Source organism: Monodelphis domestica, chromosome 4 (assembly GCF_027887165.1).
Source record: "Monodelphis domestica isolate mMonDom1 chromosome 4, mMonDom1.pri, whole genome shotgun sequence".
In the NCBI taxonomy this organism is placed as follows: Eukaryota; Metazoa; Chordata; class Mammalia; order Didelphimorphia; family Didelphidae; genus Monodelphis; species Monodelphis domestica.
In genome coordinates, this window is record NC_077230.1 from 242117063 (window position 1) to 242143796 (window position 26734).

The window sequence follows — 26734 nt, forward strand, 5'->3', positions numbered from 1 at the left end:
AAAATAAGTTACCTTGTGTGAGAGAGGTATCTGATGCCCTACGGCCTTCTCTGAAGCTTACTGGGGACCTGTTGTGAGTCTCCCGTTTCTGTGAGCTTAGCACCTGCATGGCTGGATTGGCAGGCCTTATGCTTATGAAAGGAGGTGTCAAGCGGTGTGTAGGCTGATTGGCCAACATGATGTCCTTCAGGGATGGGTTGTCCTCTAGAAAGTTCAGATCCCTCTGAATTGATCCCATGTCATACTCAGAATCCACACTGCCCAAGGAGGGGTGGTCATTCACAGAAAAGACTTTCCCTTCAAAAAACAGCAAAACTGATATAACCAACAATCTTTCTTTGGTCATGTACAATTTACTAATCAACCAATGGTTCTATAAACTTTTCACAGTCCTAAGCTAGATCTTCAAGGGGTGAAGTGAACTATTTCTTCAACCTCCAAATTTGAGAACAAATATAGTGGGGACAATACTAGCAGATGAAAACTCCTTAAAAGGTCCAGATATTCCAAGTCCAAGATTCTACCCTGTTGTGATCTGGGCTATATAAGAATGAAATATAGACTAAAACTTTGGACTTGATTCCTAAATGCAACCAACAACTCTCAGGTGGTAAGGATACAGTGCTGTCCTGGCATTTACCTGTGCCAGGCATCATGACTAGCTGGTTGGTCACTTCTGCCAGTGTGTGACGTCTCTGTCCACAGCGTGTTGACTGGAAAGCATCGAATGAATGGCTAGGGTCTTCCTCAGACTCTCCTTCTGTCTCTATTCCTTCATCAATGGAGGTCTCCATCATATTACTAGGCAGTGATTGGCATCCTTTTCTCACCATTATGGGGGGCACTGGATCAAGCAGACAACCATTCACCTACATACCAGCATAAGAATAAAAAATATCAACTCAATCAAAACCCACTACTTCAGAATCAATAGCTTCTTTGAAGTCACAGTAACACTTAAATATGGTTACGATGTCAATGCAGAAATTTGGTTGGCTATAAAGCTTAAGTAAGCTTCCAACTTAATCAAAATAGAATTACAAAAAGGCAAAATTGTGGTTTTCACAGAGATACAGTACACTGGAAATCACCAACACTGGACAGTTGTTTAAGAATATTTAGAGGGGGGCAGCTGGGTAGCTCAGTGGATTGAGAACCAGGCCTAGAGATGGGAGGTCCTAGGTTCAAATCCGGCCTCAGCCACTTCCCAGCTGTGTGACCCTGGGCAAGTCACTTGACCCCCATTGCCTAGCCCTTACCACTCTTCTGCCTTGGAGCCAATACACAGTATTGACTCCAAGACGGAAGGTAAGGGTTATAAAAAAAAAAAATATTTAGAGTCCTGAAATAACATGGAATCCAGGCATGCTGAAATACAAGATGTTTCTATAAAAGAAGCTTAGGGGAAAACTGGAACCTGAGTGAAATATGGAAATCTCACACAGCATTTTTATTTATTAAGAATTTAGGACAAAAGAACTCAGTAAGACCCATTCTGTGCTCTCCACAAGATAAAGGTCTGCTCTTTCACAAACTGGCAACTACTTTCAGGGTGTTTTGTGGTTCTGCCCTCTCAGAGGTACTCAATAAAGTATTGGAATTAGCCAGCTTTTTTTTTTTTTTTGAGAGGGGGAAAAGAGGGAGAGGGCAAAACAGTGGTGAGGAACTAGAGTTCTTTACATTTGATGCACTGTTCAGAAGGGAGGAAATGCCAATATTCTTCATGTTTTAAAGTCATAAATTATAGTAGCAGGTTTCCAATACACTTTTGTGTTCACAATCATACTCCCTGCCTGATGGGTTTAGTTTTTAATGGCCCCATAAGCCTGTGGTACACAAGTGTGAACACTCTTTGCTGAGGCTGGAAATACAACAAAGACCTGAAACAATCCTGTAAATGTAAATGTAAATCCAGTGCTTTCCATTATAGAATAATAAATGACTTGCATGCCTCAAAATCCAGGAGAGGTTTATAATGAGTGCCAGAGCACTGAACTCACTCTCCATAGACAATACATGCAACAATCCACATCTTACCTCTAGTCTTAGCTCAGTCTTGCTCAGAGGTTAGAATTTAGCATGGTGGACCAAGCCTTTCTAAGCTATTGCCAAGAAAAGGCCACTGACACTTGAAAGATCTACTGTAGGGTGGGCAGAAGCAACAGCATCTAGAAGGAAGTTGCAGCCTGGCTGTCTCCTGGATGGCAAAAGCTCCAAGAAAAAGCAAGTCTTTGTCTTGTTACTTGAACTGTCCCTCTTTGTGTAAGCTAATCATGTATAGCCTGTGAACACTGCTCAGCTGTAAGCAACACTTTCACTCGGAAGATGGTATTTTCTTTGGAGGCAGGACAGACCCATATGAGAGATGACGTGGAACCTTCCTGTGCCAGACACTTTCCTTTTCATGCAGCCAATCATCTTGGAGGAATTTTAGGTTCTTTATTTGGAAAGGGAGACTTGGGTGACTCAGACCTTTGTTTGCCTGTGCAGAGGTTATGCCATGAAAATAGCTCTGGGGCTGTGCCATCCTTTGGAACAGGGTGGCTGCAGCATTTTAAATAAAGGGTATTTGGAGAAGAAGTCAAGTGAGGTCTCAAAAGGAGTGTTTCTTCAGGGCCTACCCAGTCCCTGGCATCTCAAGACCTCTAACCCTGAGAGCACTTCTGTTATTGGTGTGGACCCCCACCCAGCTTCTTCTCCTTTTCTTGGGAGGCTTATTGTCTTCTTTCAGAACCAAGTAGTTGCTTGAGAAGCATCTTGTACATCTACTTTGGCTTTTGAGACTTGTCTTATTCTACTGATTAAGTTTTCTGAAACTGGTCAGGTATGTAACAATTCAATTTACTAAGTCCCTATTTTGTTTGAGGGGCTCCAAGGACACAAAGATGAGGAAATAAATAAGGTCACATTGCAAAGTCCAGGGAGTGGAACAAAGACTAAGTATTTTGCTGCTCAACAATTTTTAATTTATAACTTCTATGAAAATATTACTAGCCAGCAGGGACTAATTTGGATATTGCAGTGGATCTGTTACAACCTCTTGCACATTCACAGAAAATTGCTACATACTGATATGACTCCTGGGACAGGAGAAAAACAATTTCCAATTTTCCCTTCTTGGATGAAAGAGACAGGTTTGAGAAGGCACTATGGGTTAGTCCTGTACTTAAAAGATAGAAGTGCATTTAATAATGGGCTTGGGCTTCCTGAAATAGCAGACATTCATTCTGTCCCATATTTCTGGCACTCAGACTTTGTCTACTTGGCCCTAGGCATCTGTGGAAAAGGGCAACTGGATGGCACACCAAATGGACCCAGGAAAAGCTTATGCTCACCAGGACCATCTTAGAAAGGATATATTCTCTTACCACATTAGTTAACTACACTTAGGATTTTAGGAAACAGATGTTTTTATAACCTACATCCTCACAAAATTGGTTTAGTCCAATCTCAGGCTCTGGTAGATGGATTAGATAGCATAAACTCTTGCTCTGAGGCTTGATCAAGTTAGAACATGTAAAATGTGGCAATCAATCTGGTTATGGCTCAGCTGCTTTGGCCACAGGAAACTTCTTGCCTCCCCACACTGGACAATTCTCAACAGCCTAGGTTCAATCTACCTCTAACCATTTCCATTTACATAGAGTTATAGGGCTTACTTTCCCCACCAAGAACACTGTGAGGTAGGCACAGTGAAAGTATTAGTCCTATTTTACAAGTGGGGAAAGTGAGTCTCAAAAGATGTTAAATGACTTGTGATTACCTGTTTTGTAAATGTCAAAGTTGGAACCTGAACCCAAACTTCCCGACTCCAAGTCCCATACTTCTTTCCATTTCCATGCCATTATAAGAGGGGGAATAGTATTATGAATTTGGAGCATACTTTCAGAGCCCTGGCCCATGCTTTTCCTTCTTCCCTTTTTTGCCAGATTGGTCTAAGAACCAAAGGAAGTGACTGTGCCTAGTCCAGACCATCTTAGTTTGGCATCAAAATGGGCAGAGGTACCATTATCATACATTATAACCTTAAAGCAATAACAAAAAGCGCTTGATGGGATTGTATAACATTGGAAATGAAAGGCATCTTAGCTTGGCAGCTGGATTGATTATTGATCAGATGAAAGGTGGGGTATAATGATGCTTTCAACAGCAGTTTGGGATTCCCTTCTTCACAGTACTTTAAAACTTTTAGACATTCTATGGCAAAAACAGCTGGCACTTCTAGTATAATATTAACCTTTTAAAATAAAAGATATTGTGTTCTAAGAAACAAACTCTGCTATCTGAGGTATGCAAATCAAAGGACTTTAGAAATATAACATGGGCCAGGGAGATCTCTAACACTTTACAAGGCATTCATTTTTCATTCTCCTTTAAATCAGTTCACAATTATAAGAACCCATGTACATAGACGTCCCTGGAGTGTTGTACCTAAAGAGGACTCAAAATAGTCAGTGTTCTTATCAACAAGGAATAAAGCTTCTTGGTCTATCATAAATAAGAACACTTGAAAAATAAGATGTTCCTGCAAGAATGAATAGTATCATTTATAGCCAACAAAAATAGCAAAAGTAAAAAAGCTACATTATACCACTACATTCTAAAACAAATGTCAATGTAGTCTATGAAAATTCATTACCATACACCCATTTTCATGGCCCAATTTCCCCCCTGGCAGGCAGAAGAGGAGTGGTGATATGGAAAATCTTATTATTAGCTTCTGTAGTCCCTTCAAAATGAAAACAGGAAGGGATTATGAAATACATAGAAACATTTCTCTGCAGTACTCACTACCTTCAAAACAACAAATACAATGAAAAATTCATTTTATAAACTTAAAATGAGAGGCCAAGTACCAGTTTTCAGGGTCCATTTGTAGTTGCTTTTACAGTGACCCTAAATTTATGCTGTTTCGAGGATTTGAAATGAGGAAAGGAAGCCATGGATTTTTACCACCTTTAACACTTAATGGCTGGATAAACATATAAACAAGTCACTTAATTATTGGAGAGTCAGTTTTCTCATCTGTAAAATAGTGATAATAATACCTTTAAATAGCTCCATTACAGTGGTGTGATAAGCCTTAGATGAGGTAATGCATAAGTGTTTTTGCAAAAATTAAAACCTATATAACAATCAGTTGTAATTTATAATCAAAATCATCATCATCAATATCATTAATACAGATGCAGGATACTGAAAGTGCCATAATTTACTACCATAGCCTCAGGGATGAATGTAGTCTATCTGGCAAATTTTAGAAAACTGTAAATAATCAGGAAGTATGGATGAGAAGGGATCATGAGAAGGGAATTGGAGCTTAAGACACAGCTAGCCTAATCCTATTGATTTCACAGATAACAAAATCCAGACCTATAAGAGGTGAAGTAACTTCCTGAAAGTCATACATATAAAACTGGATCAGAATTTGAACTCAGGTCCCCTAATTCCAAATTCAGAATCTTCTATCACATCATAGGGTCTCTCCTTAATGTCTATCCTCAGTTCTCTGGCCTTTAAAGAAGCCTTTAATGAGCCTTTAATGAAGATCACAGGTTTAATGTAGGAATATGAAGTCCCCTTGAAATTTAGAAAAAATTGTCAGTTTATGAGGGCAGAAATGAAATTAGTGAATAAACAAGGTTATGAAATCCTTCCTAAAAATATAATATGTGGGAAATATACAATCAAACAACTATAACGATAAGCTATAGTCATATTTGACAAATACATAGAGTTGCAGAGTTAAAGGAATGGAAAAGATCTCAGTGGTCATCTATCTCAACTCCTATACAAATCCTTCTCCCCTTTCCACCCCCCACCCCAGCAAGTAATCTTCTTAAACTTCTCCCAGCAGCAAGGAGTGTGCTACCAGGTGAGTCAGCTAGCTACAGTTTTCAAAGGCTCTAACAGTTTCTTTGTGTAGTGATTCATTGGTCTCAAAGGAGGCAGTGTTAGGGAGGGGAACAAATTAAAATGGATAAACTAACAAAAATACAACAGGCAAGAAATAAACCTAGCTGGTTTGCATAGCAGAGTTATACCAGGACTTTCCTACTCCATGCAAAAGCATTAAGAATTATTTTGAAAGGGCAGCTAGATAGCTCAGTGTCAGACACAGAGATAGGAGGTCCTGGGTTCAAATTTGGCCTCAGACACTTCCTAGTTGTGTGACCCTGGGCAAGTCACTTAACCCCCATTGCCTAACCCTTACCACTCTTCTGCCTTGGAACCAATACACAGTATTGATTCCAAGATGGAAGGAAAGGGTCTAAAAAAAAGAAAGAATTATTTTGAACCTTCCCCCTAATCCTTTTTGGTTTGTTCCCTAATTACAGTAAAATTCATATGCTTTAAGATAGCTCACTCTAAATAATAATGTAGACAGTGCCCCATTTTTATGTTGGGGATCTGATGCCTTCACAGATAAAATCTTAATACCCTAAGTTTGTCTTTTCTCAGAACTTCAAAAGGGATGAGTTTTTTTGGGGACCCTTCTTGTCTCCTTCTTCCCAACATACACCTAGATTTCAAGTGTGCAAAGAAATAGAATAAGATATCTTCCCAACCAAGTGGGGAGGGAAGCAGCTAGTGTACACTGAACAGCATTCCAAGCAGACAAATTAATCTCCCAAGTGTAAAATAGTAGGGAAAGAAAAGCTTATTGCTCAAAGGATAATGTTTGCAGTAGTATTGTTCTAACCTCTAATGGTCAGCAGCAACTCAGTTTTATGCTTTATCCAAAGTACTGCATTCTTGTTTCACATCCTAGCATGAAATTGTCTGCCCTCCATCCAAAAAGCAATGCCAGATAGTATAAGCGTAAATCTTTCTCCTTCAAGTATATCCAAGCTCCATCTATTTAATTAGCAAGAAGACTTCTATGGATTTACAGCCACAAGACAATCTGAGACTAGTGGGAATGACAAAATAGGCCAATCTTTGTCCTTTTTAATCATAATTTCACAGGTTTTTAGAAGTAGTACTTTTTGCTTCTCCCTCTCCTCAAAAAGTTCCTCAAACATGAAAACCCACCAAGTAGGAAATAAGAAAGGACCTGGATCTTGGAGGAAGAGGGTAAAGGCTTTTCAGAGTAATATGCTTTAATGGATAGAATCTGAATTTGGAGTCAGAATAACCTGAGTCTGAATCCTGCCTCCAACACTGATTGGCTATGTGAACATAGGCAAATGATTTAATCTCTTAGCCTCAGTGTCCTCATCTGTAACCTGGGAATAATAACACTAGAGTGTTTTCCACTGTTGTGAAGATAAAATAAAATGTACACAGTGCTTTGCAAGACTTAAAAGTGCTATATAAGTTTCAGTTATTAGGGCTTAATGAAATCTCTAGACCAGAAAAAGGACCACATGGATTAGTGCTGAGGTAAGACTCTGGTACTTTTCCATGGGTTCTTTTGCAGTACCCTTCAGTTTGTGCCACTGAAAAACTGCCACTGCTGAATGTGGGGAGGGAAGCAAATCTCCCATGAATTTAGCTCTGAACTATAACACACCATACCTTTGGTGTATCAACTCGTTCTTCTTCCATGAATGCTGCGTCGGCCTGGCATCCAGAATTTGGAAAGGAAAAGACCTCCACATTTGATGTCTGAGGGAGGATGGGTGACCTCATCAGTCTCATGTTTGGTGAACGTATGGCCATTGGGGGACCAACAGTTTGTGCCTATAAAGCAAGAAGATGTATTCTGATGAGATAAACACAGATCTATCACAAACAAAAACAGTTCAAGAAATTAATATTCTTTGGGTGCAAATAAAAAACAATTAGATGTTGGTAAATATTGGAATTGTAAATAGTTTGTTATTTCTCACTATACAATAGGAAGAAAGACCTGATATGTGTAGTATTAATAAGGTATCTATATGTTCTGAAATGATTTGATGTATTAATTGTCCAAATGCTAGACTTTGATCTTTTATTTTTTACTACAGTTCCAAGTTTGGGGCATGATTTTGTCAGGGTGGCAGAGGACAGTTTGAGCAGGCTTATGAACATGAGTGAACGGTATTCCATGCTGTTTTTCATATTTATATTTTTGTGTGGTAGGAGGTAGGGTATCTCTGTGGCCATGGCTGGAGTTAGCAAATGCAAAAAAAGATGAGGGGAAGCAGGGGTAGGTAGGAAAAAATATTCATTTCTAGACTATTTATTCATCCACGAGAGAATGAGATTTATCTCACATATCTCCATTATACCCAGTAATTGTGTAACCAGAGTGGTACTGAGCTTATGCCTGGGAATAGTGAACTCAAGAATGCTTTCTGTGGCTCTGTCTCCTGTCTTTTTCATAACTATTTTGCTGGCTTTTCTAGGCTAACTGGCATTAGAAATACTTCTTTTGAAACAGGGGGAGAAATTGGGGATGGGGGTAAGAGAAAGGAAAAGAGAAGGGGATAGAAGAGAAGGGAGGGAAGAATGTATCTATTCTTTGTGATATGAATACAGGTCCCATAATATAACAGAACATGGAAAATCCTACTTTAAAGAACTAACAGGATTATGGGTCTCTTATTATCTGTTTATTATGCTCATTGTATGGATACCCAAAACAACCTGGGGGAATTACACCATATTGGAAACTCTGGAATAGCAAAGGAAGGAATAACAGGGTCATCAGTACTTAGGGGATTATGACTATACATTTTATAATAAGGGGATGAGAGGAAACAAATGATCAAAATTTTTCCATCAAATGCAAGCTCCTTTCCATGTAATATGGTCATTGGGTTATGTGTTGGCTCAACCACCTCACCAGGTACTTAACAATTCTTTAGATTAATACACATTTAAATCTCTCTCTCTCTCTCTCTCTCTCTCTCTCTCTCTCTCACACACACACACACACACACACACACACACACACACACACACACACACACCATTTTAGATGAAGGCAACACTAGTGAATTTCTGTGAAGTTTTGGCCAAAATGGGAACTTCTCTACAAACTTTATTGGATTTCTTTAATGTAGCCCTTTTATAAAGCAGTAAAAAATATTTAAAATGGTTTTTCCTATTGCTTGATGTGAGATACAACCAAAAAACTACCTTGTGTACAAAAGCCACCAGAAGTATTCAGAAGTGTCTACCTGCTTGGTAAAGAATTAACAATGAAAGTCATGGAGTGCTAAAATCTTAAGCCTGGAAGGAATCTAACTCAGAAGGCATCTAGGTTCAACTTTCTCATTTGACAGGTGAAGAATTTAACACAAAGCTTTACATTTCTAATGGATGTACCTTAATTATTTAAATTCCAATGAATTCCTAATGAATCTTAATGAAACTCTGACGTGATGTTCTCCAAAGATCAGGAACAACAAAGTTAGAAAAGGGAACATTATGTTTGGTTCCTTGCAATAATTATCATACAAATGTCATGGCATCATGATGAGAGATGTGAAAGAGTGAGAGTACACTAGTATTTCATATGGCATTATGGAACACAGAAATGAAGTATGCAATATATGAAAAATTCCTTTAAAGAAAATATGCTTCCTATTCCCTAAATGATAAATGGACAAAGAACATGATCAGTTCTCAAGAGAAGAAAGTGATCAATAGCTACATGAAAAAATGTTCCAAATCACTAATAATTATCATGGTGCAAATCAAGACAACTGAAATTCCATAAGACAAATATTGGAGGGGCTATTGAAAAAAAAAAGGTGCATTAATGTACTGTTTGTGGAGTTAGGAATTAGTCTATGTATTTTGGAAAGCAATCTGTAACTGTGCCAAAAAAAAAAAAGAGAGAGAGAGAGAGAACATTATTAGGTACATGTCCCAACGAGATCAAAGGGAAAGAAAAAAAGACATAAATGGACACAAATTTTTATAGAAGCTCCTTTTGTTGCAACAAGGAACTAGAAACAAAAGAAGTTCATCAATTGGGAAATTATGATGTATGGATGAACTGAAATATTATTGCATTATAAGAAATGACAAAAGGAATGGTTTCAGAGAAACCTGGGAAGGCTTGGGTAAACTGATGCAAAAAGTGAGCAGAACCAGGAGAAAATTTACACAACAATAATACTGTTAAAAAGAACAACTTTTGAAAGCCATAAAAATTTTGATCAATGCAATGATTAAGTATGACTCCAGAGTGGAGATGATGAAACAGGCTTCCCACCTCCTGAGAGGAGAGGGACTCAAGATGCAGAATGAGACATGGTCAAAATGGAAATCTGTTTTGCTTGACTAAGAATATTTGTGATGATTGTTTTGTTCTTCATCTCCCTCCTTCTCATGTGGGGAGGGGTGCCAAAAAGGTGGCAGGAAAAGAAAAGAAATACTTGCTAGTTGATAAAGTACAAATAAAAAGATAGTTCTGCATACTTCATCATGTTCTAACCTAATCTTTCTGATTACCCATTAAATCCTTTTAAAGGTCCTTAACAATAACTTCTAAACATTTTATGAGGTATCAAGTACCCAATGATAATAGTGAGACACCCTTGTTAGAGGAAGAAGAAAGCTAAGATTCTGAGACAGTGACTTGCACAAGATATCATTGTTCATATTAGGAGTCTTTTGACTCCAAGACCCGTGTCTCTGCCCCTAGACTGGACTGCCTTTCCAAGCAAACTTGTGGCAAACCTTTGGGAGAACACAGACAACAATTTCTTAGAAGAATAGTAATGGATAAGTTATGCCTAGCATCCCTAGAAAGAACATGTACATCAATGGGATCATGGATATATCTGAGTGTTTGAATATTCATTCTTTTAAAATAGTGCATAAGGACCAATGCTAGTTAAAATGTTACATAAAATGGGCCACATGAGATGCACAAAACAACAGCCACTGTGCTTTGAGAAACAGCATGGAAGGGGAGCAAGAATATTAGTTCAGAAGCTCGAAGACTCCTGGTACAAACAATGGAACTTTGGTACTGTCTGAAACTTTGCATTCCTCTCCCCTATAATAGGGACAAATGACCTCCCTGTGTCATAGAGCTATTATGAGGAATAAATGAGATGAAAACTCTAAAAGGATACACATATACATTAAAATAGGAGTCAATATGGTAAAATGGAAAGAGGATTTAATAATACATTAGAAGATGTGTGTCCTAGTCTCAGTCTGTCTGTGAAACCTTGGGAAAGTGCCATTTAATTTGAGTCTCAGTTACGACATCTGATTCTGTGTGTTTACCTCAGAGTTGTTGTGAGGATCAAAGGGGATAATATATGTTGAAGTGGTTGTAAACTATAAAAATGCTATACAAACATAAGCTATTACGATCAGGAGATAGAGAAATGAAGAACCAAATACCAAATATAATGAGTTCAAATTTACATGGTATTTTACAGTCACCAATGCCCTTTCCTTGCTATCCTATAAGGGGAGGCAGGGGAGGGCAGCCCCAGATCCAAGGAGGTTGGCTACTAAGTGACAGTTCTGGGAAAGGAATACAGATTTCACTTCAATTCCAGTACTTCACTACTAGGCCATGCTCCTAATTCAGACAATTGTGAACCAAAAAAGCCGAACAATTAGAACTCCCTGAAGAGGTTAAACAAAAAGGAGGTTTTTGGATTTGTGAAGCCAATCTTTTTAGAAAAGGGAAAGGAAGAGAAACTTCTGAGATATCAATCAAAGGAATTGTATGATATATGTATGCACGTATAAAGGTATGATAATCAATAATATAAAGGCATTAAAATAAATGACATAAGTGTAAATAGTCCTATTTCAACCCTTTTCTAATTAATGAAAAGTGTATCCAAAATGATTATGTGTGTGCCATACAAGACCACCAGCTGGATCAGGAGCTACCTTGGCAACTGTTTGTTCAGCAACAGTGCTGGGCCGACGTTGGCGGGCATCAACTCTCTGATCCACAGGGAAGCTGCTCCGGTGAGATTTCAGTCTTTCCACCAATAAGTAATAGATAGCAGCAAAGTGGTTATAACTCTTGTTTTGCAAAGACTGAAAAAGAGAAAAAAAGTATCTGAGCCCCAATGCCATAACTAGCCAAGTTTCTGTCCCTACACTTTCCTCAAGAACCAGGGAAAACCAATGTATTATTAGAAATGGGGGAAAAATCAATTATGCCTCAAAGTGAAGCCCAAATATCCAGAGTACAAAAGAGAAAGTCACAACCCCTTAGATTTGACTGGCTCCTTTAAATGATGAGTAATTAATTAATGGTAATTTGCTATTTTTCATAGGAAGGGCATGAGATTGCAGCTTCTTCATATGAAACAACCTTGTAATCATTCTACAGTTGCAACTTTGCTGATTCAGGTCAGTCAACAATCTAAGCTGGATAATAATAATTTTGTAGCCTTAACATAGGCTCAAGTCACTCACAACTCTAGACTAGGAATTATGGAATTTGGGGAAAACATTATGGATTTTATTTGGTTTGAAAGCAAAATCTAGGAGCTGGATTAAAGGGATACTCTTTCTGCATTTAGGTAATTTTTCTCTCTTGTTTTTGTAATCCCACCATTTTGATACTTTGAAAATAGAGTTCCGTCTAATTTTTTTTTTACTTCTGGTCTGTCTACTTTCCCAACCCTAACAGAGCAGAGAGGCTGATTGCTACTTTGGCATGTGACTCCACTGGACAGGGCAGCATGACTGCTGGGTTGAGCTTTTGGTACAGAGCCAAAGCAAGCTTGTGGGACCTCCTTCTCCTCCAAGTCACCACTTTGAATACCTTATGGAAATCAGCAAAGAAAGATATCCAGCTAGAACAATGGGCAAACGAGAAAGACACTTATAGTTTTTCTCAGAAACTTCAATGGAGAATGGCAGGCTGGAGAAGGCCTTCATCTCTGAAATAGCCACAAGTGTATTTTTCAACTCCTCCTTTTCACCTTCCAAACAATAGCTTAGGCCTGGTTCACTAATTATTGTCAAAAGCCTTCTGAATATAGCCTATTGAAATGGTAACCTTTGTGGAAGGAACAAAATAACACTAACATTTTATGAATTCTCAGAGCTATGATTTCTAAAACTTCCAAATCATGCTAACATTTTCTTCTGTTTCACATTCATTTGTCTGTTTTTCCCCTCATTTGTTTCCTTTGACCTTTCTTTGCCTATAGCTCCTTATCCTATTTTCCACCCAACTTTCAACTGTTTCTGATACATGAACAAAAAAACTTCATATGACATCTAGAAATTATCTTCCTGTTATTTGCCAATTTTCACCTTTTTCTTTTCTGAAAGGTAAAGAACAAGCCCTTTTCTCTAACAACTCTTCTCACTTTTAGTTAAAATGTACAGGGAAAGGGATTAATAGAATGAAGATAATGTAAGTAAACAGATAGCAGGACACTGACATAATCTGAAGAGAAAACTAAGTAATACTGATGAAGAAGGGAAGGGAATAAGCATTCACTGCACACCTACTGTGTGCCAGGCTCTGTCATAATCATGTCTCTACTTCAGGATGTTAGCACTCATCACAGCTCACCTGCAGGTTTTCCTACCTCCCTCAGCCAAACCTTCCAAAGACGATATGCCCAATACACTGAAGGTCATCCTCTAGATCTCACTATTCCAAGTACACCAGTGCAGCACTCTGGCTATCAGCTATTATTCTTTGCTCCCTTTAGAGAGCTGACCTGCTTCCTCTTCCAATCTACTTATTTGCAGACAATGTCTTTTAAAAAATTCTATTTCTTGCGCTATTTATTTGTACTCACTTGGAATCTATCATATTATGTTTAGAGATGCCAAGCATAATCAAATCAGAAAATAGCTCCGGTTCCCTTACCTCCATGGTTTTCTGTTGATCTATTCCAAGGCTATGCATTAGCCGCAGGACCTGCTCATTATACTCCCCAAGAGATGGCTCATTTTCTTGCTCTTGTGGATAGAGAACAGGTCTTTGTATTGGAACTTCCACCAGCATCCACTTGTGCTCTTTTATTTGGGCTATTGTTAGCCTCTTAGATGGATCTAAAACCAACATTCTTCGGATGAGATGCTCACAATCTAAGGAAAGTAAAAAGTTAAAAAGAAATAGTCAAAACACTTGGTAAGTCCTACCATCTTTGCCTCATTTGATATATAGGCTCATGTGCAAGTGAATGGTGCTAAATGTATTCTGGAAATATATGGAGAGTTAAAATCAGTGGTCATAGCTGAATCTTTCCAATTTTTGTGGTAAATAAGCTTCCTTACCATCAGAAAACAAACCTCTAGTCATGAACCTAGTTTCCTCCTAAAAAAAACAAACCAAACATTACTCTATTTTTTAAAAAACCACTTACCTTCCGCATCAGATCAATACTGTGTATTGGTTCCAAGGCAGAAGAGTGGTAAGGGCTAGGCAATGGGGGGTTAAGTGACTTGCCCAGGGTCACACAGCTAGGAAGTATCTGAGGTCAGATTGGAACCCAGGACCTCCCGTTCTCAACCCACTGAGCCACCAGCTGTTCCTCAAACATTACTCTTAAAGCAGGGATTTAACAACTTGTTCCTAAGTAGCTTAAGGCTAATTCATGTCTCTTAAGGAGTTTAAGAGAGGAAAATAACAACTGATAAACAGGGAAAAACTTCTACTCAGTTTTTTCAGAAAGTAAAAACAGATACCTTTGATGGATCCTATAACATCTCTCTCAGAGAATGGGCACTTTGATGCCTCTCACTGTTAGATATAATTTTGAAGATAAATAGCTGAAGTGAGATTAGAGTATCTATCATACAGGCACCATTTAGCAGTTGCATGGATTCTAGGGTGGATTTTATAGTATTTTAAAGAGACTCTTCACTGAAAGATGTGCGATCAATAGTAAACTCAGGAAAAACTACTGGTATACTTTTATTATTAACAAAATTAAGGTTAGTCATTTTATAAAGTGCCTGGGTTCACAGATGGAAACAGCAAGGATGGCAATCTAAAAAGTAATCAAAGAAGAGATACAGCTTTCTCTTATATAACAATCCAAAAGAGACTGGCAGGGACTAAGAAGTTATCAATTCAATTAAATAACTCTGTCAATTATTAATTATTAGTTTCTGGCTTCCTATCAAAGGAAAAAGGAAAACCCATTTTCTACTCAGAAAAAAATGGTTGTGAATCTGTGAACATACAGTATGTTTCTTTGTCTAAAAAACCTGAGACATTTATAGACTCAGGGTGAATGGGACTGAGGATGACTCGCTGCTTTTAATCTGTTAAATTGTTTCTGTTTTCAGTCACAAGTAAAGCTGGAACTCTTTTGTCTCACCTACACAGAGGGTTTTTTTCTTTCTCATTTCCTTGGCTTCTGAAGTGACTCAGTCACTTTTTTTTTTGGCCACCTACAACTTTTAGAAAATATGCAGCTTTTTAAGAAGGTACTTCATTCAGAGCTTAAAATCTGTAACTCACAATTAGCAAGACAAACAACTTACCTTCTGACATGAAATACGGAATCCGGAATCTTCCTTCCAGTACCCTTTGCCTCAGGATAGGGAGAGTTGGTCCATCAAAAGGCAAAGCTCCACAGACAAGGACGTAAAGAACTACTCCCATGCTCTAAGATAGAAATAATAATGCATCCATTGATTACCTAATATTTCAAATGCACCTTACATTTTCCAGTATCTTCAGTTGCTATTAGATTTCACTGACTGAAAAAGACAAAATTCATTTTTGAATTTTGCAGAAATGAGAGAATGGTTATAAATCAAAGAAATCTGAAACCCTGAGTTTTTTCCCTATAATCTCAAGAGGTTGGTCATTTAGATGGATGCTGATTTTTAATTACTGCTGATCTGTGGAAGGCTCACACATTTGATGCCAGAATCCTTTCCTTGGGCATCTTGTTCTATGAGCTCTTATCACATAGAGGCCAGTGAACAGAAAAAAACCTCAAAACCCAGTATTTACTGCCTAAGTGCTAAGAACTTGGAGGATGGGCCAAAGGACTGAGTATTATTAATCCACCAATCAATATTTATTAGGTATTGATTGGACTAGGTACTAGGAATATAAATACAATAAATGAAATAAAACCTATTTGTAAGGCATTTAGATCCTAAAGGGAGACAAGTTTTTCTATGACGATTATACACAATAAATAAAAATCAATACAAAATGAAGACATAAAAGGTAGGGAGGGAAAGCTTTAGCAACTAGGACAAATCAGAAGAACTTTGGAGAAGAAAGTGGTGCTTGAGTTTCATCTTGAGGGAAAAGAGGAATTCTATTAGGTGCAGGTAAGGAAGGAATGTGTTCCAAGAAGTTAGTCAGTCAATAAATATATGCTAAGCATTTACTATGTGCCAGACATGCTAAGGGATGGGAATACAATAAGAGGCAAAAGACAGTCTCTGCCTTTAAGGAGCTTATAATCTAAGGGGAGACTATATGCAAACAAATGTATACAAAGCAAGATGGAAACAAGATAAATAGGAAATAAATTAACAGAGGGAAGGCACCAGAATTAAGAGGGGTTAAGGAAGAAATGGAATTTTAGTTGGGTCTTAAAGGAAAGTCAGTAATCAGAGTGGAGAAGAGAGAGCATTCTGAGCATGGAAAAATAGTCAGAGAGAATGCTCAGAATTGAGAGATATAGTGTCTTGTTTGTGGAATAACTAGTTACTAAATTAAAGATTATATTTCTGGAAGTAAGATATAAGAAAAATGAAAAGGTAGGAAGGTGCTGGGTTATGAAGGACCTTGAATGCCAGAGTGCTTTATATCTGATAATGGAGGAAACAGAGAGGTATTAGAGTTTATAAAGGGTGTGTGTATGTGTGTGTGTGTGTGTTCAGACCTGCGCTTTTGGAAAATCATTTTAATATATGAATGGAAGATAGATTAGAGTGGGACACACTTGAGGCAAACAGACCCCACCATCAGGCTATTATTATAGTCCATGTATGAGGTGATAAAGTCCTGAACTAGAGCAGTGGTAGTCTCAGAAAAGCAGAAAGGAGAATATAGGAGAGATGTTGCCAAGGTAAAAGCTTTGGCAACAGATTAGATATAGAGGGTGAGAAACGCTAAGTAATCCAGTATGACTCCTAGGAGAATGGTGTTGCCCTCTAGGGAAAAGGGAAAATGAGTTCCATTTTGAATATATTGAGTTTAAGATGTCTACTGGATATCCAATTTAGTAAATGTCTGAAAAGCAGTTGGAGATGCAAGATAAGAGGGCAGCAGAGAGTTTAGGGCAGAGATGGGTGGATATGAGAATGTCAGAATAAAGACAGTAATTAAATCCATGGGAACTGATGAGATTGTCAAGGGAAGTGGAATAAAGGGAGAAGAGGAGAAGACCCAGGACAGAAAGCTGAGGGAGCTCATCTATGGCTAGAGGGTATAATCTGGATGAGAATCCAGCAAAAGAGACTGCTACTGAGTAGTCAGATAAGTAGGAGGAGAATCAGGAGAAAGTGAAATCCAAAAATATCAAGGAACAAGGAGTGATCAACTCTGTCAAAGGCTATGGGGAGGTCAAGAAGAATTATAAGCAAGAAAAGGTCACTAGATTTGGCAACTAAGAGATCATTAGTAACTTCAGAGAGTAGTTTCAGTGGAATATTGGTAAGAAGTTGTATTATAAGGGGTTTAAAAAGACAGTGAGAGGAGAGAAGGTGGAGTCATCTACCTTAGTCAGTTTTGAGAAGTGTAGCTAGAAAGGACAGAATAGATATAGGGCAATAGTTAGGAATGGAAGAATCAAGTGAGGATTTTTTCCAGTATGGGAAGACATGGGCATATTTGTAGGCCATAGGAAATGAGCAAGTAGAAAGGGAGAAACTGGAAATAAGTGATGAGTAGAGGATGTCAGAAGAGACAATCTGTTGGAGGAGGCAGGATGGAAAGGGACTGCTTGAACAAGTAGAGGAGATAGCCTTGTATAGAAGTAAGATCCATCTAATTGTGTGAGACAGAGGTGAAGGAGGAAAGAGTGGAAGAAGGCATCTGAGTGATAAGAGCAAAGGGAGAAGAGGAAGTTCATGATTAAGGGCCTCAATTTTTTTCTTGAAAACATGAGGTGAAGTGCACAGCTGAGGATGATGATGAGCTCTGAGAAGGAATGAAAAGGTTTGAAAAAGCTGTTGTAGAGAGTGGGAGAATGAGTGAATAAGGGAGGTATAGTAGAATTCCTTAGTAGCAGTGAGGGCCCAGAGAAGATTGTGTAATTTTTCAGAAAGGATGTGTGATTTTCTTCAGCTTCAATTCAGTAGCACATGTGCAGAAACTAAGGTGGCATATGGTGGGAGGGATCTAGGGGTGAGGCTTGGCTAGGTGTAATTGGTGATAGGATAAAGGGGCTGGAGATTCAAGAGAAGAAGATAGTGTAGAATAGAACTGATTCACAAAGGAGTCAAGATGGGGAGAAGAAGAGAGATTGGCTAGTGCAGAACAGATAACTCAGGAGAGAATTGAGGGGTCAAGGGATTGACAGTCATGCTGTAGGCAAAGAGGAGGATTTTATAAGAGAGGGCAGAGGGAGGTTCAGAAATAGGAGATGGAGTATTGTATATGAGGAACTGAGAAAAGGCCAGGTTGTAAAGTAAGGGAGAGGGACTGGTTCTGGAAAGAGATTGGTATTAGGTTGTAAAAGATTTTTAAAAGCCGAACAAAAGGAGCTTATATTTGATCCTAGTGCCAAAAGGAAGCCAATGAAATTGAATGAGTAAGGAAGGTGATATAATCAGATCTGTACTTAAGAAAAATCACTTTGGTAGAAGTCTGATAGACTGGATCCAGGAGAGCCAAGGCAGTGAGGTCAAATAGGAGACTGGGGGAATGATCTTGGTGACGGATAATGAAGACATGAACTTAAGTGGCTGCTGGGGCACTAGAATGACGCAAGAAATGTGAAGACAGAAAGTATGCACCTTGTATGTACCTACTAATTGCTGTCTACATCATCAGAATGTAAAATTCTTAATGACAGGGACTATTTTTGCTTTTCTCTCTATCTTTTTCATTCGTATTTGTGGTGAGGCATAGTAGGCAGTTAGAGATAATGATGAGGTTATGCCTCTTGGGAGACTAGGCTTATGTTAGTATCTTCAAGAGAAATCGAGAAGTTTGGAAAACAAGTAGGTTTATGGAGAAAGATGAATTCTGTTTTGGCCAAGTTAAGTTTGAGATGTGTACAGGACCTCTAGCTTGAAATGTACAATAGTAATTGGTGATGGCAGATTTAAGCTTGGAAGAAAGTCTGAGGTTGCATATATAAATATGGGAGTCATCTCCACAGGAATTCTAATAAGCCCATAGAAGCAGATGAGGGCATCAGGAGAGAATGTAGAAAGAAGAGTGCACAGAGAAGAGGGCATAAGGGAATACCTAAAAGATATTTAATACAGAAAGAAAGAAAATACCCAAATATCCAGTTGTGGTCCTTCATACTGTTGTCCTTCAAAGACTTCTGGGGCTGCATAAGGAGGGCTGCCACACCATGTAGCCAGGGGTTCACCACTCTTAAAGAAGTTTCCAAAACCAAAATCTGTTGAGATGGAAATATATGTTACTTTCATCTAAAGCTGAGAAACTATACTGAATCATGGCCAGAAGGTCTGTCTCAGCCAATATCAATAAAGAACCTTCTCTAAAGGAAAACAAGAGACGGAAGACCACCTTTCAAGTCGTTTCTCCCCATTAAAATTAAAGGAATATCCCTCTGTGTGGCTTATCCTTTTGATTTTTAATAATTTTAGTCCTCAATCACCCCACTTCAACCACTTAGTGTTTTATCTTTTGATTTTCATTGGAGGATCAATAAGATAAGACACTGAATACTTAAGAATAAAACAAAAGCTCCACAGAAAGAGTAAGAACTAAGAACTGACATTGATGTAGTACTTTAAAGTTGGCCAAATGTTCCATCAATCATCCCAAGGACGACCTGTGAAGCAGTTTTTCTTCCCATCTGCCAGAGAAACAAACTGAGATTCAGAGAGAATAAGCAATTTGCTCACAGTCACAAAATTACTAAATATCAGAGGCAGAATTTGAACCCCTTGGATATTTCTCACTCTAAGTCTAGCATTTTCTCCACTATCCCATGCTAAAACATGTCCACTCACTCAAAAGCCATTTTAAGCTAAAGTAATGAATGTTTTCTTACAGACAGAGCTGCAGGTTGTTAAAGGTTTCACCTAACTCTTCCTGACAGTTTGGTAGAGAATTTCTTAGCTATTCTCTACTACATAACGGTAGTCTCAGTGTTAGTTTGCAGATATTTACAAGGCATGAGGTCGTTATGGTCATCTGCAGACATTATCAGTACCATGTAGTTAATCTGATTTGAAATATAATCATATTACACAAGAACAATCTTGTTTTAGTGTCAAGAGGTCTATCATGGAATTAAATTAAATGATGGAACTACACTAAGAAACCATGACATAATCCAGGATGGATTTTAAAAGGGTATATAAAAGTAAAAATAATCTGTTCTTATAATGAGTTATTAAAAACAAATAAGTTATTTAAATTTCTTCCTGAGGAATAGACTTTTCTTGTCCCATTACAACAAAGTAGAGTGGTTAGTTCCCTGGAAACATGTACATTTTTTCCTAGTGAAATTAATTTTAATACTTTCCCAAACTACTTTCATGTTATATAAACAAGTTTTGTTTCTTTTTTCTTTCCAGTACCAGAAAGTCAGATGATTTAATGTCCATAACTATTCTAAACAGCAGTGCCAATGATGAATGGATATACCAAATTTACCATTGCCTTTGTCGTTAACAGCATTTACTATATACCAAGGACCAAAGATCTTAGCTTGAGGCTTCCTAAAAGCAAACAGCATTACTGGCAAGAGGACAAATTACTCAGGCTTCCATTGCACCAAAAAAAGGCCACCTAATAAAGTAGATTCAGTTTGACCTGACAGTTCTGATGCATGGAAAAGGTTACTATTCTATTATGTTCCGATGCCTTCAATACACAAGAATGTGGAAGATAGCTTCCAAGTCTAATTTGTTCTTAGTACTATTGCTAGCATCTGATGTCAATGTCTGAATGCATTCCTCATATGCCTCATTACAGATTCAAATTGCCTTTATATAGGTTTTATTGTAAATGCTCAATCAAAGTTTTACAATTTCTTCTCAATAATGGTTAGTTTTGGCTAGAGTATGAGCATTCAATGAGTCTCTCATGCAATGAATAAATGGATTCTTCAACAGAAAGATAAGCCTAACCAGTTTTCTTCATTAAGGAATATAATGTTATTGATTAGAACATGGAAGGTCAACTTAATTGATAAATCTATAGTTTAAATTAGAATCCTAAACCTGTTAACAAAGCATATACACAAGGAAGAGGATTTATTCCTCAATATAAGCTTCATTAGGACAACTTCCTGACCCCAGATCCTCAATCAGCTGTTGTCTCTACCTACAAATCACTCCCATTTACCCTGTTTTCTCTACTCATATGGTTATTGTCCTATTAATTCCTACTTGGATGACTGAATAGCCTTCTAGTTTTCTCCTTTCCTCATGACTTAACTCCTTTAAAACCAATTCCCATCCTTTTTAAAGTGCATTTTAAAGTATCATTTACCAAGTAGTAAAATAGACATTGGTGTCTATTTTACAATGTACATAATTAGATTTGCTACCCAAAAACCTTCCAGAGACTGGTACATCTGCACTGAATTAAAAAACATTTAAAAATGTTTAGCACTGGTTAGGTCCCCCAATTAATTCTTTATCACCTCTTGTTAACTTCACAAGATCAAGTCCCTGATTAAAAAGGACAGATAGATAAACAGGAAATGAGAAAAAATGAAGAGAGAAGGAAGAGATAACCCCCTCTCCCAAAAAAGAGACCATTCATGGTTGATCCTGGGTAGTTAGGTACATGTCAGTTATTGAATGTGTTGGAGAGGGTAAAGGAAAGAAGGGCACCAAAATAATAGGAGAATTAAAAAAAATTATTGTACAAGTTTACTTAGCTAGTTCAATATACGAATTTCCAAAGTTGTTAGAAAAGCCTTATCTATACCACTCTTCTAAAGCCTGCCTATATGACTGACCACTGATTCTAGTCATTCTACAATACAAGATTAATAATAGCTCAAAAAAGTTTAACTTACTGCTGGGGGGGGGGGGGGGGGTTGGAGGGTGGGCAATGGATGACACACTTCCTTTAGAGATCAGGAATAAGATGTCCAAAGTCATTTAAAAAGAACAATCTTAATTTCACTCAAATGCTAAGAAAGTGAAACAAGTAAAACCTGGGACGAGCGTACTTATGGTACTGATACAACTAGCAATAGAGTGGTGAATCACTTCAAAGAAAAGTACTGTGAGGAGAATGAGTCAGGACCTTTCCAAGTTGGCTCTTATTCCACAGCCCAATCACAAGATGAGTTCTTACACACTCATTAAGTTGCGTATTCTAGCCAAGCATACTTGAAAAGCTCTTCAAAGGGACTAAACCATTGGTTTTATTGCCTGAAAGCCAAGGTTAATCAGTTAAACTTCCTGTATAAGTACATAGCACAATGAAGATCTTATTTTTAACATTCCCTCCCTCACCAAGAGGAAAAGAAAGAATGCCTACTTAAAGGCATGAATTCTGTCATTTCCAGTAGTCACTTTATATTCTACTGCTTCTGACAATGGGGAGGTGCTTGCCACTCTGAGAGACTCACCTTGACTCCAGTGATTGACTCTAAAGACCATATAATGAAGGCTCCTCTAAGAATGGGAGATTGGTTCTTCTATGTTACTACATTCTCATACGAATACCTCACAGGCAAAAGAAGTAAAGGAACAGCTAGGAAAGAACCTCCAACAACCTAGTTTTAGTTTGGACATTTTGCAGGGAAGGCACAGCTCAAAGTCGGCTCCTTTGATGAGGGCCCTAATATCCCACCATGGCCCACACCCTTGGGTTTCTTTTCAGTAAATGAGAAAAAAAAGGGAGATTCAAATGCATAGGGAAGAACATCTGCTTCACTGCATGGAAAGTTTCATTACTGTTTTTCTTTGTGGTGGGGCCTTCTGTAACATGCCTATTCTCTAGCATTGATATGATGGGACCTTTCTACTAATGAGTGGATTCCGTAAACACTAATGGGTAAAAATAACCAAGGAAATAACTTTCATTTTCTAATAGGAAACTAGATAATTTATTTGACTTATGGCTGATACTTTATTCCTAAAGGCAAGTGATGTGAAGATTAAATTAACTCTCCCCTGCCCATTTTTAGATTTAATCACCAATAGCCCCCTCACACTTGAGTGGGAGAGATCTGTGACCCATGTGTGAGATAGTGGGTGATGAATCAGAATTGACTGACTGCCCCCTGGGCAGTCCTAAGCAAAAGATTTAGCTGTAATTGGTACACATCAAACGAAGGAAGTCATTGGAAGTGACGAAAAGAAATTTAAAAAATTTAAAATAAATTTAAAAATGACAAGAAACTTCCTGTTAAAGCTGTCTTCTCTCTTTGGTCTTTGATCTGACTTTGGAGGAGCTCAGGCTTGAGATCTCAGACTTCTTTCCTTTGGACTGACACGTGGTGAGTGAAAGAGCTGACTCCTTTCCTGGATTTTCTGAAGGGACTAGCCTCAAGAGAGACTCACCCTCTTGAGAGAGGCTCCCTGCATCCCCAGGTCTTTGGCTCAATGCCAAGGTCCCTCTGGCTAAGCCCTGCCTGGGTTGAGCCAGGGCCAGAGCAAAATACTTAGTGGGTAGCCTAGATATCTTACCCTATCCTCTCTCTGATTTTCTTACTTTTACTCTTTCTATATTTTATAAATGAGTTGTTAAAATAAATCTCTTTTGTAATTAATTAAAATTCCTGGAGTCCCTACTCTTGAATAAACCAGTCCAACCTTTTATATAAACCCCTCAACATTTCTATCCCTAACAGTGGTAAAGTAAGTCTAAAAGGAAGCAAAGCCAGGTCATGAAATAGCCATGAAAGCTGTATTTATTACCAGTCAGTTATTTAGCTTATTTTTTTGGAAATTTTATTTAGTCAATTTAGAACATTATTCCTTGGTTACAAGAATCATATTCTTTCCCTCCCTCCCCTCCCCACATCCCTTCCTGTAGCCAATGTGCAATTCCACTGGGTATTACAAATGTCCTTGATCAAAACCTATTTCCATGTTGTTGATGTTTGTACCAGGATAATCATTTAGAGTCTACATCCCCAATCATATCCCCCTTGACCCATGTGATCAAGCAGTTGTTTTTCTTCAGTGTTTCTTCTCTCACAATTTTACCTCTGGATGTGGATAGTGTTCTTTCTCATAGATCCCTCCGGGTTGTTCAGGATCACTGCACTGTCACTAATGGAGAAGTCCATTACAATCGATTGTACTGCAATGTATCAGTCTCTGTGTACAATGTTCTCCTGGTTCTGCTCCTCTCACTCTGTATCAATTCCTGGAGGTAATTCCAGTTCCCATGGAATTCCTCCAGTTTATTATTCCTTTGACACAATAGTATTCCATCACCAACAGATACCACAATTTGTTTAGCCATTCCCCAACTGATGGGCATCCCCTCATTTTCCAATTTTTTGCCACCACAAAGAGTGCAACCATGTATATTCTTGTACAAGACTTTTTCCTTATTATGTCTTTGGGGTATAAACCCAGCAGTGATAACCAGTCAGTTATTTAGAATGCACTTTTGATTATCCTTCTAAAAAGGTATACATAATACAGATAAAACAGTGGAACATCCCTTAAAATAGCACTTAGTTATTAGAAAGAAATTGGAAACATAAATATAGTCAGATTCACTCAGGTATTTACCATCTCTTTGGCAGATGTCAGGCACTGTGCAAAATCCTGGGTTATATAGTAGTAGTCTCTCGTTAACCGAGGATGACAATTGTCTTTGTGCGTTTTCATCTATGGTGTATAGATGAGTGTGCACAAAGACACTTGTGTGTGAGGGAGATTTAAGTGGAAAAGCCGATGCACAGAGACAGTCCCACTCTCTTGGCGTTGGAAGCCTGGGTCCAGTGGCACGAAAAATCGTTACACCTGGAGACTTCCTCAGCTGCATTGGATGGCCATGTTGTCTTTTGTGCTCCAACATGCCCTGAGCACTCTGCAGTGCTTTGCTGCGTCGCCCTCTCAGCCGTTGAACCTTCCTATTGGTTTCTTCCGTCTGTTTGGCCGAAGCAGTCTTCACATGCTGGGTGAGCAAAGCCCTGGTTCACCAGGGGTCGACGACCCAATGGCTACCCTCACAAGGTTTAGCCGGCCTGTCGAAGCCGTTGCCCGGGGTGTGGCCGCTGCCGCATGCTAGCAGCTACTGGGAGCCACAAGTGAGAGCTGGGTGTCAGATGAGGGTCAGAGGCTGGAGAGCTGCCCTAGGAGGGCACGACAAGCCCTCCATACCAGAGATGCTACCCCTCCCTGAGCACCCCATACACCCCCCTGGGTTATACAAAAAGAGGAAAAAGACAGTCCCTGCACACAAGAAGCTCATGATCTAACAGGGAAGGCCACATATAAACAAATATGTATAAAGAAGCTCTATAGAAGAGAATCATGAAATAATGAACAAAGGGAAGATGCAGCAATTAAGAGGGGTTAGGAAAAGGTTCCTAGAGAAGATAAGATTTAAAATGGAACTTTAGGGAAGTTAGTAGGTAGCCATGAGAAAGAGAGCATTACTACCCTAGGAAATAGCCAGAAAAAGTGTTCAAAGCCAAGAGATGTAGTGCCTTGTTCTGGAAAACCTAAGGCAGGGTCACTGGATCACTGTCATGGAGTAAGGTATAAAGAAGGGGCTGGGTTTTGCATTTGATCCCAGAGGGAATAGAAAGTCATTGGAGGTGTGTGTGTGTGGTTGTTGCAATAACTCAGGTGTGAAGTCCTGCACTAGAGTGGTGGCAGGGTCAGAGAAGAGAGGGGGCTTATTTGAGAAATATTACAAAGGTGAAATTTGATATGGGGATGGGGTTTGATGAGATGATGAAGAGTCTAGGGTGATATCTAGGTTGAGAGCCTGAGGGACTGAAGTGACAATATTGCTCTTATATGTGAATATAAGATGTGAGAAATGTGGCATTAAAATAGACAAGATTTGGTAACTGATTAGATTGAGGGGTAAGGGAGGGAAAAGTCAGAAGTAGAAGATGACACCAAAACTGGGTACCTGGAAGGCTGGCAATGCTCGAGTAATGAGGTCGTCTGGAAAATGGATATGGTGTGTTTTTTTTTTTTGGGGGGGGGGGAAGTATAATATTTGTGATTCAGAACACAACTAATCCATGTCTGTTCATCCTATGTGACTTACTGTACTACCTAAAAAGCAAAAAGAGGTAGGGCCTGCTCCTTAGAATAGAGCCTGCATTCAGTCTGCCACAGTTATGAGGTGATCTGGGGGGCAAAAATGATGAAAGTAGAATTTTCCTTATACCTCCTTGCTGCTTTGGGTAACTGCCATTTTAGGTTATAAATGCACTAAGGGTTCAACACTTGGCTTAGAATGGGAAAAGATGGAAGCCTGTATAGCAGAAACAAAGACTGGAGAGTTGGGAGAGGATGCCCAGGAGGACAACAAAAACAGCCAGCATTAGCACCCTTTTCACAGATGAGAAAACAAGCTGAAAAAGGTCAAGTGATTCGTACAAAATTATCCAAACATTAAATTGCCAATCAAGCAGGATATTTGAATTCAGGTCTTTTAGACACCAAGTCCAACACAATCTATTCACTGTGTCATCCAGCCATCAGTATGAGTAGATGAAGCTATGTTGGAGGAAATCCACAGGTATCTACCTAAGTGAAGATGGGATGT

The 26734-nt window shown here is 38.6% G+C and overlaps 1 protein-coding gene across 2 annotated transcripts in view; it reads right to left on the minus strand.

Annotated features, from left to right (window-relative positions):
- SIK2 (salt inducible kinase 2) overlaps nt 1–26734 on the minus strand; it is a 167315-nt gene that overhangs the window by 11978 nt on the left and 128603 nt on the right. For both annotated transcript variants that reach the window (XM_001371286.4, XM_056794415.1), the window contains 7 exons: nt 19321–19445; nt 15385–15508; nt 13760–13980; nt 11806–11958; nt 7522–7686; nt 641–869; nt 13–297 (listed from right to left, as the gene is read on the minus strand). In XM_001371286.4, the coding sequence (XP_001371323.1) occupies nt 13–297; nt 641–869; nt 7522–7686; nt 11806–11958; nt 13760–13980; nt 15385–15508; nt 19321–19445 (1302 nt within the window). The remainder of the gene's footprint in view (nt 1–12; nt 298–640; nt 870–7521; nt 7687–11805; nt 11959–13759; nt 13981–15384; nt 15509–19320; nt 19446–26734) is intronic.